The 18,670-nt window shown below is 40.5% G+C and overlaps 1 protein-coding gene across 2 annotated transcripts in view; it reads right to left on the bottom strand.

Annotated features, from left to right (window-relative positions):
• The window catches only part of prkd3 (protein kinase D3), a 35,291-nt gene extending 16,901 nt beyond the window's left edge, over positions 1–18,390 (bottom strand). For both annotated transcript variants that reach the window (XM_026354992.1, XM_026354994.1), the window contains exons 1-2: positions 18,087–18,390; positions 16,516–17,155 (exon numbers count right to left, since the gene is read on the bottom strand). In XM_026354992.1, the coding sequence (XP_026210777.1) occupies positions 16,516–16,785 (270 nt within the window). In that variant the 5' untranslated portion in view covers positions 16,786–17,155; positions 18,087–18,390. The remainder of the gene's footprint in view (positions 1–16,515; positions 17,156–18,086) is intronic.
• Positions 18,391–18,670: the final 280 nt, after the last annotated feature.

Raw genomic sequence — 18,670 nt, 5'->3', positions numbered from 1 at the left:
GGAGGTAAACATCCTGAGAGGAGGAGAGGAGAATCAGCGCACAGGAAGTGCAGCGGCAGTCAATACTGAGTCACTTCCTGTAGTCAGGGCAGCTTGTAGCCTCTTGGAGAGTAATATTCTTCATGAAAAGAAAGAGCTACAATAAAATAATGACAGCATGTACACAGATACACATAATATATGCAAATATCTACTGTATCTACACATGCACGAAACATAACTGCACAAAGACAATCCAGTTTTGAATAGTAGAGCACTCGTGCAACATCACTTCTGCAAATCTGACAGTGCAGAAAAAGCTAAACGATTGTAGATGAGTAGTGCTCCATGGTTTGTATCAAACAGGGAACTAAGGCACTGTAATTTAAACCAATCGGTTTTAAATTACATAGCATTGTCTTGATGCCAAGCAGGCTGGTACTGGGAGATCACCCAGCTGCTTCCCCCTCAACCAGGGTCACACACAATGGGCCACACAGAACAATGCCACTATGCCCCAGGAGCACCAGGGTTGGCACAGTGTCTGGGCACGGGACACATACAGCACCTGGAGACTTTTAACTGCCAAGAAACACAGATACAGAGACAGTGAGACAGATTGATGGCTCGGGAAAACATGGGTGTATCAGATGAATCATGTCAACAAAGCCAGAAGGATGAACCATCAGAAGGCAAAAATGTATTCCTGCACAGAAACTGTTAACTACAGAGGACAGAAGAGTTGGACAGAGAAGCACTTCACCAACTCCCGACCTGCACTCTGATGTCCCTGTGGAACAGAAACACCAGCAGGGATCAGTAAAGTGTAACATCATAAAACAAAACATCCCTTTTTGTACAGCTATTGTTTTTTCTTTCTATGGACCCACCAGGCATTATGGCATTACGGACTGTCTATAGTTTCACTTCATGAATATGAATGATTTAATGAATTGATATTCCATTGTGTATATGTAAATCAGCAACAAGGATATTGTTCCTGGAAAGGTAGAGAGTGCTGAATCAAGTGTAATATATATTCAATATGCTGGAATGGTTCTGGAGAACTCAGTGGCAGATATCTCAAAACCTACTATTACTACTATGAGCTTTATTACAATGAGGTAACTGGAAATAATAATATAATGTAATTTAGATTAAATGACCACAACTAATTATGGAAATTCAACTTGAAGTAAATGAGAACCGAATTACTACATTTTTCCTCATCATCATCAAGAGCAGAAATTCTATATCTCATGTTTTTTTATTACAATATTTCATACTACTTCTTCAAAAATTTCCCTTATTGCAAAAAGGTCCTGGATTCAAATCCACTGTCGGCTTTCTAAAAGGAGTTTGGATTCTGTCTTATTATTATTTTTGCAGCTATACTAGGTACTTCAGGTTTCTACCTCAATCAAAAGTAATGTGTGTGATAGACCGGTGACTTGTCCAGGGTGTACCTCACTTCTAGATTAATTTCCTAGAGTAAGTAGAGGATAAAGTTCATTGGAATCCTTATTGCACTTTAATGACACAGGTAGGACAAATGACAACTTTGTCATTGACATCACAAGGAGGAATGTATAAAAGTAAAATGCTTCTGTAAAATGTATGAAACAGTGGCGTGACATTTACTTAGAGTGACACAGAGTCACTTGCATGAATAATGCTGAGGACCTGATAATACTGGTGGAAACAGGTGGTTAAGTTTTTAAAAATACTCTCAGCCTGTTGTGTGTTTGTGGGTGTAAAGGTTCTTTGCCATATTAAGGTATTTTCAGAAAAAATGACCTACGAAACACTCCCACCCATCCTTATCTAATTATAATGTCCATATGAACCTACCGGCATCTGTGTGGTAATGTTATATTATTTCAGCTAGCAACAAAACCATGAAAAGCTAGTAGTCATACGGAAACAATTTGTGAGGAGAACTTTTTGCTAAGCTCTGAGTGTAACACAAGGCACGTGCCTGTATAGTGGAACATTTCCAACTCACCCCCTTCTTCTGAGATACCTACATCCTAAACCCTGTCATTCTCTGAGGTGATTAATGCTATGTGGCCCAAACCATCACCACCACATGCGAGGGGGTACATCCTTCCTGAGCCAGCTGCAGTGTCACAGTGGGGTTTTCCTCCACTCGCATGTCATGCCTGCTCTCAAACACACGCATAGAAATTGTGGTCAGAGCCCAAATCTGGCCAGCTGGAGTCACCTCTTGGCACCTGGAGCAACACTTTCCACTGCATAGAACAGGTCCCATTCAAAAGCAGGAGCATCTGTACATAAACACTGCAAGGGCAGAGGACACTACTTTTTTCCAAGTTTCATTAAGGCAGGAGGAAGCCAGAGGTACAAGAACAATAGATTGGCAGGTTTAGGGCACATTATGACATTATGTTGTTCAGATCACACAGATTGAGTGATAAATGATGGCTAACCTGTGTAGGCCTGCAAAAATTGCTGTATTCATGCATGTTTTCTCTGCCCATCATGTAAAAACAAACCGCCACCGTGTTTCTGTACACTTGTGCACTCTCACACACAATCACTAACACAAGCTACTGCATAGATCTTGAAAGCCTATAGTGACTAAGCATATCTTTTGTCATCTTCAAACACAAATCCATTCAGCCGAGCAGCCACGACCACACACACACCAAAGACCCCGGTGCAGAGGAGCTGTGTGTGAGGTCCACAAGTCATGCTGGAAAGACGAGTGGAAAGGGGCTTTGCAGTAGTCAGCTTTTGTTAAACGAACTAATCCGTCATTGATATGCTAAATCCCGTTATAAGGAAAGAGAGTGAGAGGCAGCAGAAAGAGGGAAAGCAGGGGGATTTGGTGGGGGGGGGGTCAAGGAGCAGGACAGATCTGAAGCCAAAAACAGTATCTAAAGAGGGCCATAAAAAATTATCTGCTGCCATTTTGGCACAGAAAAACAATGATGCCTTCTTCTGTATAGTGCTGTGCTGTATAGAAATTAATAGTAGCTAATAATTCCAAACTTAATAACACAAATGACTTACAACTCACCCATGCACATCGAACACAAACATTCAAACTGCAGGAAAATATGTTGTGGCTTGTGTTGATTGTTCTATGGTTAAAACGCACAGCAAAGTGTGAAGACTCTCAGTCAATGAGGACAATAAGAGCCCTTGTTGAAACAGAGTAGCGTGCACACCATTACATGGTTAGACAAATGAGTTTCTGTGCATGTGTGATGTGTGGCAGAAGGGAAGCAGTGCTGAGAGCAGTGCAAAGGCTCTGACACACGGCCATGTGATTACAGTAAGGAAAAGTATGCTGCTTGACCTCAGGCTGTCTCACACCTTTATTACTCTGGCAACTGATCAGACAGCTACAGTAAAACGTCCAGCTCCACAGCTCTGCATGAGCAAAAAGCTGTACAGAAAGTGCTCCACACGTGTAGCTTACATGTACAGCAAACTTGTTGCTGATCATTTCTCTTGTGTGTTTTGACTAAATGATTAGTCACTTCAGCTTTCCACTAATGCGTTTTGAAATGCATCTTTTTCATCTACTTCGTTTCTCAGTCAGCACTAACACGATGCTTTATAACACCAACAATGGATCTTTTCAAAAACACGCTTCTGAGTGGATGCATTTGAAAATGCCACTTTTGTAATGAGAGCAAGGAAAGAGAGAGCTTTTCAAATTAGTGATGGTCATGTGATTTGTTTTTCATAATCTTGTTTTGCTGGCCATTCTTAATTCTTGCTATTCCATGCGCAACATTTCATTTTAACAGTGTTAAATGTGTGAACATTAGGAAAACTAAGCAAATGTTTTCTGTATTGTTTTTTTGGAGCCAATCAATTGGAGGCCCTTTCATTCTCTATGGCTGTTTGAGATTACTGAGTGACTAAAATTGCTTCTTTCTACATATGAACAAGAAACACTCTTATTGCACGATTACTTCTGACATGCCCTTGAGCAGACACTTAACTCAAAGCTCAACTTTATGTTGGCCAGCTCCCTGGTGTGAATAAGCAAAAGGAAAATTTCACTATACTACAGACATGCATTAGTAATGGATTATCTAACCTCCATGTAAAGGACAACCAATCATTTTTTTAATCAAGGTTCTGGATTCTTGTGAAATATTTCAGCAGAGTCAGCAGATAAAGGACCTTTCTTCATTTAGCTGGAGGTGGCAAAATAAAGGCTGTCACAAGATCAGATCCGTATGAGACAAGGTGCTTTTATTCTCCACAAAGATACATTCACTGACTGATAACCCTGTAATTACTTTCCAGTGCTAAGACACAACTCCCTCCAAGACCATTCACCAGACTGCACAAGATTGATTTTGTTATATGTTATATGGGTGGAAAATTATCCAATCTTAAATGTTTTCATTTCATCATAAAAGTATATGAACCACTGCCGTTGGTAAAAGATATGAATGTCTTTTGCAGCAATAATTTCAACTAAACTAAACATTTCCAGTAACTGTTTATCAGCCCTGCACGTCAGCTTGGATTTTAGCCCATTTCTCTTTGCAGAACAGCTTCTACTGCTGGCTTCAGACACTTTTACAGACTTAGGTCAGGGTCATTGTGTTGAGGTATGATCTATCAGTTTATGAATAGATCAACAGATATTTTTTATTCTATTCTGTTCCATTAGCTTTCTAGCTTTTCCACTTGGCCTTGAAATGTGTACGTGTAGTTTTTGCAGAGTTTAGACCTCCATTTTGCAACTTTTTGCTTTGAGCACCATTGTTGTTCAGTGTGCTCCTTATGGTGAACTCATGAATACTGACAATAAAGTTGAATCTAATCTAATATAATCCTTTTTTTTTTTTTGTATAATAAGGCAGGGCCTCCTAGCATTAAACCTTATATGTCATATTATTGATTTAAATACTTGAGCCTAATTTCCGCTTTAAAAGAGTTGATAATCATAGAGATTCACATACTTTTTAGATGATTTTGGATAATAATTTTCCAAAACAAAATTACAATAAGTTTATTTATGTCTAATTTTTTTTGATTGGATTCCTTCTATCTAGTTTGTGGACTTAGGTAAAAATGTCATTATGTTTTTAGTCATTTTTGCTGAAGTAAAGAAAAGTTTCACAAACCTCCAAGACCCAGTCATATTCTAAATAACTTCAAGCATTTTATGATATACTAGATGTACAGCTTTAACAGACAACATGTGCTTCATCAACATGATCCACAGTAAGTCATGAAACCATAAGTTCCACTGAGCCGGCGTGAGGGTTTCACAAATAGGAAAACAGCTTTGTGACATAACGGTGGTGAAACCATTGTTTGACTTTGAGGTACATTTTAATGGCCACAACAGAAGAAAATATACTTCAATAACTTGTCAAACAAATACAGTGGAAAATCCAATTATGTGCTCACGCAAACCTTAGAGGGAAAGCTGTGTAATTGCTTTGTTCAAGTCACATCAAACACTGCGTGGAAAACTGTGTTAATTTATTAAAGTCAACAGTGGAATTGTATTTGCTTTCATTACATATTATTAATGTAGTACCAAGAAAAGGTTTTCCACTTAGCATGGTACAAGAAACATGTGCAGCGAATTATACAATTACTAGATGAGGGTATCAACAGCAGCCAGATATTTCATCTGCCAGTAGGAGTAAAGCATCAAAAAGAAACTGCAAACTGGACACACTCTTTCCACTGTCTTGTTTGTATGTCCTCACTGCACTGTTGAAATTCAGCAATTTCAAAACTAACCAGTTCATTTAGATTATTTAAATGGTCTTGGTCATGATAAGAAAGTCTTCCATGTGGTCTTGAAGTGTTATCATAACTACAACAGTGGAAATTACAAGTTCACCGCACAAGAATAATTAACATATTACTGCTTAACCCACTGTGGCATGCAGATGATGTATTATGAAGGTTGTTTTGTACCCATTGTGGGATTTAGTCATCACAAGTGATTAATTGAAGTTAAAGCTTTAATTGCACATCTAAAGCATTAAATAACTGTGGCATTTTGATTAAAACAATGCATTCCAATATGAGAAATATATTGGAATATAAAAGACATAAAGGCTACAAGGAAGGAAATAAGAAGCTAAGTAACCTGTTTCCAAATAAAAAAAGTTTGACATTTTGGAAAATGCACTTGTTTTCTTGCAAAGTTATATGAGCATATTGATATCACTCTTATGTCCGTCAGTTCAGCTGAGGTTAAAGACAGCAGCCAGCTGGTTTGCTATCAAAAGCAATAACTGGCAGGAGGCAGGAGTACAATATTTTCCAAAATCCTAAACCATTCCTTTAACAGAGCCAACCAATACTAATTATTACTGATAAAGAGATTTCCTTTGCATCCATCCATTATTATTAACAGGTCGCCAGTCTATCACATAGAGTGACAGACAACTATTCACACTCACATTCATGCCTATGGACAATTTACTTTTAAATTGACATACAAGTGAGGTACAAGTTACAAAGGCAGGCAGGGTAAGCCTATGAAGTCTTGCCTAAGGACCCCTACTGGAGGTACCCAACTGCATGTCTTTTGACTGTGGGAAGAATCCAAAATACCTGGACGAAACGCACGCAAGCATAGGGAGAATATGCAAACGCTACACAGAAGGGCATTCAGCCAACCAGTGGATGTAGCTGTGACGTGACAGTGCTAATCACTTTGATATTAAGATTTAAAATTTTAAAAGCTCTCACAACACAATGGCCACCACATTTCTTTTTTTTTCAGATATTATAATGTAGTTACCACAAGGACATGACCATAATACATGGGATATTTTATAATAGGGAAATAACCTTTAGAAGTTCTTTCAAGACAAACTGCATCATGAAAACACTATTTGTCAATTACCTAAAGAAAATATTTGCCATCTATGTGCTTTAATTAATTGTTGCTTATTTCTCAAAATTCACATATACATATGAATAAATAGGTGCAGCAGATGTAAAGTTCTAGCTCTATTTAGAATGAAAACATAAATGGAAAGGTTAATCAGATTTAATCTGTTGCAGCATCACTTCATATCAAAAAAGCCGTGAGATGCAAGATGACAGCAGCTACTAAAGCAGCCACCATTCTATTTATTTTGTAAAACATTTTAGACCACTTGGAGGGTATTACATTGTACTGCAGATCTACTGACCATAGTTCGTGGTCAGTAGATCACCCTTGGTGGTGCTTCAGGAACAGTCCAAGACAAACATGTGACAGCTGGAGGCAGAAAGAGTAAGAGAGTAAGAGTATGTACTACACTCATATGGTTCCTATTCAAGCAAGCATTTTTGTACACATGTAGCATTAAGCCGATGCGCCCCATCACTCCTCAACACATTCATAATGTGCTTGCCCTAAAGTTAAGTTAGCTTCTTTTCTACAGCAAAAACCAAAAAAAGGAAGAGCATGCAGTGGAAAGGAAACTCATGTGGTGGGAGAGCAGCAAGAGAAGCTGTGACTTTCTCACTTTACAGTCTGACTAACTTGTTTCCTTCCATGTGGCATAATATGGCTCATGGTTCATTCATGGGTTTACTGTATGAGGCTGTATCATCATGGAACACAGTGATATGTTCTTCAAAGCAATGAATCCAATGTGTACGAAGCTCACGCTTAAGACAAAGAGGAAATAAAGCTTTACTTAAAATAAATGTTGCTATAGTTAATCTCAGTGTGCATGACACTGTGGCAATGCACTTTCAAAACAACACAACACAACACACAACGCACGCACTGCAAATCTCCACTTCCACTTAGCTATGGCTCTCCCCTCTTCATGCAGCTAACATGCCCATTCTGCTGCTTTAGCCAAGTGTTGACAGAATGACAAAGCAAATTATTGTTTGACCAACATCTCAGAGAGCTGGACCAGTTCTCACCCCTTGTCTTTTGCTTTCCTGCATGTTTCAAGTGTGAACACTAGAGCCTGACTGAGGCATAGCTGACTTAAAAGATGAGAAAAACAGGGGCCTGACAAAGTTCCAAGAATTTAGTCTTCAATTTATTCATTTGTACTGGAGGCTAAGAGTTGTGTATACTGTATGGGTGTGATTAAAGCCAATGTGAACGTCTACATTTCTGGTGCAGACAAGGTGGAATTGCAACTCTAACCACTGAACTTCAGTCTAGGGCCTTTTCCAGACCACAGCATATAGTAAGAGACTCTACACCTGTCATCCTAGACCTCTTTCAATCGTCAGGAGACTCTAACAAAGCTGTACAGCTTACCCAATTTACATCAACCACAATAGCTCATGGTTTCCAGCCAACTCTCTTCCTGGTTTTACAAAATATTGCTCTGAAGCTCTCCAAAGAAAATCCCTATTTTTTTGTGATTATTTGGATCCAGAGAAACAATACTCTTCTGTGGTCATTTTGACTCAAGTGCAAGTGCACTGAGGTGGATCAGAGATAATGATGGTGAGGTCATTGTTTGGTTACTGGCCACCGTATCCCCAATGAGTGCCAGGTGGCTTTCAGCCTAGGAACACAGTTTTTTACATAAATTATAGAAATTGTCACATTTCTGTTTTATGATGATGCCCTGCTCATAAGTACTGTTGGTTTGCTTGCATAAATGTGCGTGTGCATGACTGTATGTATTGTACGTATTAACAGTGTTTAGAGACCAGGCAGAGAAGAGGAAGGCTGAGTCACAGGGTGTAAGGCCTCTCAGAAAAAGAGCAGCATGATCTAAGGCATGCTTGGCCAGGCCCCCGCACACTGCTGATGAGTTATAGCCCCACTACAATCCTCCGCCAGCACCTCCACCTCAGAGATATACTCAATGTCCCCCCCCGCTTTGGGGTGGGGGCTGGAGTAGCAGCCAGATTCACCAGCACACAGGGCAAATAAACAGGTGAGCCTGGGGGGAATTTATGTGAGATTGATGGAGACAGTGTTTTCTCTTGTTCTGGTAGAGTAGGAGGTCAGAAGGTGCATGGTAATAGCAGGATGTAGAAACATGCTGCTGTTGCTCAACAGAAATATTAATAATTACTGCTGGTTCTGTGCAGCAGAGTGGAGGCATGGACTAGCTGTTGAGTTTTTTCGTTTTCTGTGGTTAATAATGAGGACTTTCTTTAACAGGCATTCTTTTGTTGAATTAGCTGTTTCAGAGGCCTACAAATCTTACCTTAGGTTTGTTAAAGACATAAACATTGAGCGCAGCCAAATTCCATAATCCAAGCTGTCACCTTCTTCAAAACAGAGACACCAAGAGGCAATTTCTCTGAACATTTAAACACACAGACATGAAAAATAGCAAGTGCAGAGAAAAGAGAAGCCATTTGAACACAGGCACATAGACTGAACAGGCTGTGCTGCGCTGCCGACCACAGCAGATTGCAGAGCAGGAGCAGAGAGAATGTGGAAACAGGGAGCGGCTCTAACTGAGGGGAACTAACTGGACATCGAGTAGTGTTGAAGAAAGAGAGACGGTGACAGAAAGAGTCATGCCGAGTGGCTGACGGTTTGACTTTACTTTAAAACACTCAAATATACCCATCTAAAATTTGAATTTTAGTACATTTACATTTACATGTAGCCTGTGGTGCTTTTAATTACGTTAAATGTTGCTTAGCAAATGTGTGACACTCAAGCATTTCTCAACCTTTCCTCTTCATAACACAGCAGGGTTCTTGTAGTATTCATGTTGTACAAACAGCTAACTGCACTTCCCCTGCCACGTTCCTATCAGTTTGACAGATCACTCTCTACACTGAAAGACAGGAAAGGCAAACAGTGCTAAGAAAACAACACAGATTAAGACATTCTGCAACCTGCTCATACTGCAGAGATCAATAATGCCACACTGTTCTGTGCAGCTACAAGACTATGTGGTCTTCATTGCTGGACACTGGGAACATTCTTGGCACTTTCACAGATCTTCTAAGACCATGATTATAACATCTGTTGGTGCTAGGCTTTTGAGCTAAAGGTTTCCTCAGGTCAGAAAAGCAATATTAACAATTAACTCAGTCAAATAAGCAAGTGTTAATATCCTGGAGAGACCAGTGATTTTGTCATTGTGCCAAGTTCAACCCCCCTTCATTCAGCATTTGTCATGCTTGAAGTCGCCTAATTGTGCTGAGGTTGTCAGCAAACGCAGTCAAGGTGGAACTTCTGTCAAAGAGGACAACTCAAGCTGTTAATGAGTAAATTAATAAAGGAAATAAGATATCCTCTTTCAGTGAACCGTGTTATGCTACAATTCTGAAGTTATGAATGGAAATAGTAGTCTGTCAAGCAGTATTCCCCACAAACTGTTGGCTTCGCAAGGACAAAGTCACCAAGATCCCCAAGAGTTACATTTCTAAATTGCTGCAGCTCATCACATCAATATAATCATGATCAAAGACCATTCAGCCAGCATTAGCAGAGATTGGAGTGATAGGAGATTATCACCTGCGGATGGCTAAAGTCACGTATGGTGAAGGACATTTGTTCAACACAGAAGCCCAGGAGCAGCCTTGTACTGATGGTTTTGGCATCAGACATCAGTCAAACGGTGGTCACAACCTTCTCCAAGGCCTGTAAACCAGTCTGTCCTAGCCTCCCCTGCCTCATGTCTTTGGAGAGGACCCCTCTTCTTCACTCCATCATTCTCTGACTGTTGTGGCAGGGCCCCGTGTTCTGCCTTGCCACTTTACATTTAAAGTAGAATGAGGCGGCAGAAATGTGCACGGCAGATGTTAAAAATTACTTAGCTCACTTAACTTCAGAGATATTTTTCCCTTTTTTTTCTCTCCCTCCCTTTTCCACAAATTACTCCAAGACTAGGGAAATTGATAGATTCCTTGTATGAGCAGGCTTTTGAGTTGTACATGGAAGAGTTGTTTTTTTCTGCAGTCTCAATTGTGATATTAATTTAGGCAAGTTGATGGCTTTGAACTACATCCACATGCCTACAATTGAACACTGAAACCCATCTAACTTGGAAATAAGCTAAGGCCATAACTGAACCAGGAACCAATACCAACAGTGAATATTTTGACTTGAGGGTGACCTGTTTTTTCTTGAGAAGGAGCTGAATGTGCTTTCCAGGAAACGTCTGGCCACATGTATATCACACATAAAGCCCTGCGCTGTTGGGACATCCGCTGGGGTGAAATATGGCTGCCAGCTCCATATGAACATGCAGATGTGGGTTTATACTGTCGACGAGAGTAGGGGAGGGAGATGATGGTGATTTATCTTGAGTGTGTTTCAGTTAGTTTTGGTCGATGTGAACTGCAGTCACTCCATTTTCCATCTGTAACCTTCTTTCTTCCAATATTGTGTTCTCATTTTTTTTTTAATAAAATTCTCTTGCACAGATACAGCAGCATCACGAAAGCACACAAAACCAAAGAAATCCATCCGTCCACTGTAGCAATTCAATCTAATTAATCTTAGGAAGGAATGTTGAACGATCTTGTTTCATCTGCCAAGTGTTACCTTGCATCATGCAAGTTACATTATTTAAAGGTTAAGCACAATCCAAATCATTCTGTTTTTATAATACTTTGCCATTTACTGTATGTTGTCCAATGCAGCCTGTTTCTGACTCAAAAAGGCCTTTGTCTCGCTAATTACAGAGGCAGCTGTACAGCCCTCAACCAGAGACTGGGAGTTTCAGCGCTGACAAAACCAGTAGGGAAACCTGTGGCTAAGGCAGCTGCCGTTCACTGCAGTTCCAACTGTAGTGAAAATACAGCAATATCCTAAGGACAAGTGCTAAAGTAGCATTCATAAAACTAACTTAAAGGCAAAGGTGTAATGCTTTTTCCATTACCTAAGCCAAAAAAACTTCAAATTTCCTTCCTTCTGCTACGTTATATCATCGCTTTTGAGTGTGAAAGCCTCTACCTTTAACTGATTCCAAGCTACACTATGAATTTATATCAAACATATGTACAACCAACATTCACCAGAGAGCATTTTCACTGAAAATTATTTCTTTGCTTTGAAGGATAGAAATCCAGCCCCATAAAGACAAAGAACCAAACTATGTTGATCACGGAACTGGCATTACAGCTTTCATCAACTATGTCAGATGTTCAGTAAAGCAAAGCAAAGCAAGTGTTTAGTGTTTAGCTTCAAATATTTCAGTTTCCTAGCAGTCTAATCCCACCCATCCCAAGCAACATCACATCATCCTCAAAAAATGTCTTGGTGAAGAGGAACTTTCTATAACTGGCTGCCTGTCCAGTTAGCCAGCTGGCTAACTGGGAGTCATTCTGAAGGAGTCATGAACTTTTGTCCTGCCACCGCTCCCTTGCTAACTGCACGAGAAGACTTGGGCGACACCAAACAGGAAGCTCTCAACAACTGGAAGCTATGGATGTTTATCTCACACCATTCATCAAGCTCGAAAACCAGACAGAGGAGTCAGGACCCAACTAGTGAGACAAGGTTGTCCCAAATTGGAGCTGCATACAGCTACTAGGGGCGCCCTCAATGGACCATCGTGGGTTAGATCTGGGCTGGATGGTACCCAAGTGGGAGGGTCTCTACCACACACTGGCTGGCTCTCTTCATCCTTTCTCACAGGCCTCCAAGAGCCTTGCTTTTAGCAATATACTTGTGCCAAGTGCTGACACTTGAGCAGTCATATTTTAAAGTGTTCAGTAGAATCAGGAGCAGAAACCACAATAGCTCCTCTAAGACTCTCAGAATGAGCCTATCAAGATCAGGTTGCCAGAGACTAAGGTTGACCTTAACCACTAAAGTTGGAGAATGTGGTCCAAACCACTACTATCAAAACCAACTTCAGATCAGTGGAGGCAATGTGGAGAAAGAAAATTGAGTATTCTGTGGAATCCAGCCAAGTCATGTGGTTGAGTCTCTAACAGGAAGAGGAATGAGCCGTACAAAATCTATACAATATACAGCTATTACAACAGACTGCATGACTCCCTGTCAAACAATAAGACTGCTTCAAAACTAAAGGGTTCAGGAAAAATAAGAATGGGTCATGCCACATTATTCATAGTAAATCAGTGCACATGCAGATCTGGAGATTTAACAGCTTTCCAGCCGCATACAGACAGCATTTGCTATAGCATAAACACTTGCACCTATGGTTTGTAAAGTGATTTCTCTCTCATTGAAAATTGGGCATGTGTAAGTTTGTCGTGGTATCTTACCCAAAAAGATCTCACACTTTTCTAAGTCAGTGAACTAACTGTCTCTAAAGAGGAACACCAACAAGAGCACAACAAAATAACCAACAACAACAACAGTGCAGCAAAGTTTTCCCCAGAAAAACAGCTTTCTGTCCTTAAGCTACAGTCACAAGCTTTGGAAAGATACTGAAAGAAAGAGGCTGCAGATGCACATGCACATAAAAAGATTTTTGTATTCTGTTGCCATGACAAGTATGAATCTTAAGATGGATTTATACTTCTGAGTTTAGCAGCAATGCCGTACTGTATGCTGTACACTAAACCATAACTTATATTTGCCCTTCAAAAATGTAAGCCTAACTACACATTACTGCTACAGCGGCAACTGAGATTCTATGTGGGCACTGCAAGAACTGTGGTTGGTCAGCATGGGTGGATGCCTGTAAAGATTATTGAGAGTAAAGGCAACATTAAAGAAGTTGAACAAAGACTCACATCAGTGTTATGTTTTCAGTAAGCCATTACAGTGCAGACCTAAAGTTCACTACCAGTGCTGTCCTGTATGAACGTAAATGTAACTATTGCATGGCTGTAATGTCCCATTCAGTAATGAGACACGGCATGACATGATGCAACCTCTGTCCAACATATATGTGTGTAGTCCAGTGTCTCTGTGTATTCGAAGGCATAAGTTGTAAACACAGTAACAGTGTGAAAAATAAGACAATTAAAGCACTGTGCTTCCTGAAAACGCACAATATACGCTTATGTCGTTGCAATGGTGTTATCTATGTTTGGACTCCTGTTAACTCCTGTGTTAACCTGGGACAGAGGTAGAACCCAGTGGAATGATTACATCTACATCAAGAAGGCCTGAAAGCACGGCATGCATCTAGGTTCTTGTTCTTAACCTGGTTGTAATACAAAGTTGAAGGCTACCAACATATACAGTTGATTAATATGATGGTTTAGAAGCAACTAAATCTCACTCTGACTGTTCACAACAGCTGACACAGCAGAAAACTCGACAGTGAATGGACAGATTTAAGTCGGGATAAGTATTCATGTTTGTTGCATGGCTGAGTGGTGACTCATTTAGTGAAGCAGGCCAGCTCTCAGCGGAGGAAACAGCAGCATGACGGGGGGAACACAATTCCATCCAGACTCTATCTCAATGCCGATATTACCAGATGAAAACTAAAGCTTTTTCCTGTCTCGCCTATAACAGACACCTGAGGTTCTGCTGACTGGAGACATCCTCGGACGACTGTCAACGGATAAGCTAGGGTCAGAGATCCACAGCTGGAAAACTTGGCCAGGATGAGTGGACTTTGTAAAAGGCTCACCACTGTCGTGCATATTTTAGAGCAAGAAGTGAGGCAGGGATGGACTGGGGAGTGCAGAAGGCCTACAGTCATATTTTCCATTGATATCAAAGCCATATGGCTGGATTTCATGAAATAGTTGCAGCAGTACACTGCATTTGGCAGTGTTTAATAGAAGCACAATAATTCGGATGAACAACTTGTATGTTGCATGGTGATGATGATGTACCGTATATTAACATGAAAATAATGTACAGTACCTTCAAATGTTTACTTTTCTGTCTTGTAAAAGGTAACAGCAAATCTGTTGACCATAATTAAGATGATTTCTTGGTATAAATTGTTGTAGTAGACTGGACTATGGCATCTTAAATGATGCATGCTATATAATGTGATAAATAAAAAGCATTTGATTATCCTTATCACATGTTAATAGATTATCAGCACTAACTCATCACAACTCAATTACATATTACACATATTTATTTTAACAGTTGTGTTTAAAGCAACATATTCCCACAATTTTCTTGTTAGAGAGTCTTACAAACATGACAATATGTTACAGGATCCATGTAAATATGCACAGTGATGAGATTTTCTGCTCTGCAGACCAGAACTGCTCATAACTAGCTAGTAGGAATCAGCAGACCTCGTAAAGAACAACAACATTACCCTGCTCCTCTGGAATTTCAACTTGGAACAACATAGAACTAAGGACATGGGCTCAACACAGATAGCTTCTTCACTATCTTCCACATGTTGTTTAACATGTGCTTGTCCTCCATTCGTTTTTCTTTGTTTCCATTATCATAAATGTAGCTCTGACCTACCTAAAGGTTCAGATGCTAGAGGCTGATGAAAGTGGTTTGTTTAATCAGTTGCTTTTTATCCAGTAAATGATAATTACAGACACAAATGGAGTAATCAACATTATTCACTGAAGGTTAAAAAGCTGAAAAAAATTGTGGAGCCATTTCATTATTCCAATGGGCTTTGCACACCATTAATCCCACACAGCTATGACGTACAGGACACATCCATGGGTTCAAAGAAAACAATAACTTTGTTCAAGCACCAACGCTTCATGTTTAGAAATGCTTTATATTTAGTAGCTATATAATAAGAGTGGTGATTAACGTTCTGTCTCAGTTCACAAGATTTATTATTTCACCATGCAAATTTATTTAGTTAGTTTATTTATTTTGTTGCTCCAGTTAATGTCCAATGCTGAAACATTGAGATCTGTTTTGGTATTTGTAGTAAAGCAATGGACATATTTTTCTCACAAAGTAACACTTCACATAAAAGACATAACATAACAATATCTGCGGTGTTGTTATTTTACAGGGCATATTATTATATGGAGCCACTTTAAATTAGACACAATAAAATTACTTGCATTCTCTTTTTTTGCACATTAAACACATGCACAACACAGAGCATGATCTGTTCGTGACCACTTTGAGCAAAAAATGAACATGAACAACCCAATTAAAGCCGGCGCCGCTGATTTGCACTTAATATATTCTCACACAACCAAATATGAGACTTCTTATACCAAGGCTACGCTCCAGTGTCATTACAACACATTACAGATGCCATGGAAAATAAAACAGGCCAACATCACACAGTGTGGGCAAAACCACAGAGTCGTTCTGTATATATTTGTGCTTATGAGCTCGCATGTGTGCACTCGCATCATGAAAGTCCAGCAACATAACACCACAATGTAAATAACTGACACTACTAGACTGTGTCCTGTAACAGGAGGAGCATCAATGCTGTTGTGTACATGCTTCTGTGGTCTTTGACTGATTTTGGGGCACGAGGCCCAGATGTCTGCTTTGGAAGCAAAACTTAAACAGATGAATATGGTAGATGAAGGCAAAACATATGTCAGTGCTCTATTGTTTTGAGGATTATTGCTATAAAAAAGGAAAACTTAATTTTAGTGGTTATGCATGTGCTTGTGTAAAACTTTTCACTTCAGAGGATATTAGAAAAAGAAGGTTTGATGGGGGATGTCCTATTTAACTTAAAGCAGAGACAGAATCAAATTAAGGGTGCTTGAATAAGACAAGATGCTTACCTTCTGGTCCACTATGGAGCACACCAGGTCTTTGACAGCAGACAGTGACAGGTCACTAGCTTCTAGGTTCACTGTCTCTCTGGTCAGTCCAATCTGCAGCAGGAAGGACACCCCATGGAAAGAACTGCGGGAATTGGTGGGGATGTGGGTACTGTGACTGCCGTTGGACAGCCGCATGTAGAGCGGTCCGGGCGGGCTCGGCGATGGGGAGGACAGCAAGACAGAATGGAGGTAGGTTCGTGGTAAGGATGGGGGAGAGGAGGCAGACATTGGGTTTCTTCCGATGGCAACGTGAAATGCTGAATAGTGGAGGATTCAGTGAGGGGTAAAAAAAAAAAAAGCACAGCTGGATCTCTGTGGACACTCGCTGTAGAGCGAATCTCTGGTCCTCATCAGTCGCAGTGATTCACCACTGTATGTCGTTATGAATGTGGCACCGTTTTTCAGAAATTAAGAGGGTAATAATCTATCCACCCACCTCAGCTCATGCGCCACGCAATCATTTACTAGACGGGCAGGTGAAAAGGTCTCTGAGCAATCCACAGATTTCTGCTGTGAAATCACTGCAACCAACTTCATATCCTGGAGTGGTGTTTCTTCTCTTTACTGAAGTCAGTAATCCACTCTGACCACAGGAAGCCTGTCACCACAAACGTACACATAAACAAACACACGGGCACATACACACAGTGTTTTTTTTATAATGAATAAAAAAAAAAGAAATGTTCACATATCTGAGTACAGTAGAGAAAGCAAAAGGCTGGTGCACATTAGAGGTTCTGAGTCAAAGCGGCTCAGCTGCATGAATGAATCTCATTCTTACTACACTTCTTCAACAACTGTGTCCTCTCAGTTACAAACACTAAGACTGCTCGGTAACGCGGCTATCAGCCAGCATTTGTATTAAATGTGTACATCCTAAATCTCCATTGCCTTCGTTAGACATGTGTCTCAGATCGGGAAGTTTTCTTTCTCCCCTTCGCGCTGTGTGTTTTGCTGTTGCCGTGCACGCTTGTGCGTGTGAGCTACTTCAGGATTAGCTTTATGCTAACTCACGCTGGCTTTTTTTTTTTTTTTAATTATTTATTATTTGTTTTTTAATTTGTTTTGTTGGGGGTTTCTTTTTAATGGAAGGGGCTAAAGAGAGGGGGCACGACTCGAACTCCGGGCTTCGGTGTCCTTTCTTTTGAACGTTGCCATCAACTCTTACTTTTGCTAAACTTTACTAAAGTGTCACCACGTCAGGCCTCCGCGCTGGAGGCGATGCTCTCCTTTAAAGTGGCGTTCAAAGTTGCTAAAGCGTGTTATTCCTACTTACAGCATTTGAAACTGCACGAACATCTGGAACCAAAGCGTCTGAACATCTGCACCCCTCCCACTTTCGATTAGCTTGCTGGCAGAACACAGCCCCGGTCGACAATGCCAGCAAAACAACTTACACAAGCATTGAATTTGCACGTCCAGGGGACACTTTGCTGCACTTTAACTATGTGTTGACGTTGCCCCCCCCCCCCCCCCCTCCCCGTGTACAGCCAAACGTCAAATTCAATATTGCTCTTATGATACTTTACCTTCAGAGTCGGCGATGGGTGCTTTTCTTTCCATTGTGAGTGGACTGAAGAAACTTAGCAACTCCATCAAGTGAGGGAAGCGGAGCCTGAAGTTTTATTCTCCTGCACTTTTTGGAAGTCCCAAACCAAAGCGTAGCGTCGCAGCCTGTATATAATAAAAACCGACTTTACTTTGACATAGCTATGTAGGCGCGCTAGACTAACCGAGCCGTCCATTTATTTTCTCATATCTTTTATTCCAGATTGTATATTCATGCGCATCTTATTATCTTTCCAGCTGTGGCTACTCCCCCTGCTCGACGAGGAAAAAGGAGCAGCGGCCGTCGCTGGGGTTTGTAGTCTTTTTAACGTCTCCGTGTAACTGACTTTCAATGCGTGGGGAGAAGAAGTCGAACTACACTCTCTGTGAAGCAATGGCGCCTCCGACTCAGCGCCGGCTACTGCGCATGTGCATTTCTTTTCCGTTATTTCAACTTGGACGTGCGAACAAAAAACTTTATTCTACACGACCCGGGTCGGTTTAGTGGACTAGTATTTGAGGTGGGGGTTCCTATATGGCCGGCCTGTAGAGAAAGTCACTAATT

Source organism: Anabas testudineus, chromosome 12, assembly GCF_900324465.2.
Source record: "Anabas testudineus chromosome 12, fAnaTes1.2, whole genome shotgun sequence".
Classification (NCBI taxonomy): domain Eukaryota; kingdom Metazoa; phylum Chordata; class Actinopteri; order Anabantiformes; family Anabantidae; genus Anabas; species Anabas testudineus.
Note: the sequence above shows the minus strand (reverse complement) of the source record. Positions and strands in the feature narration are given on the sequence as shown.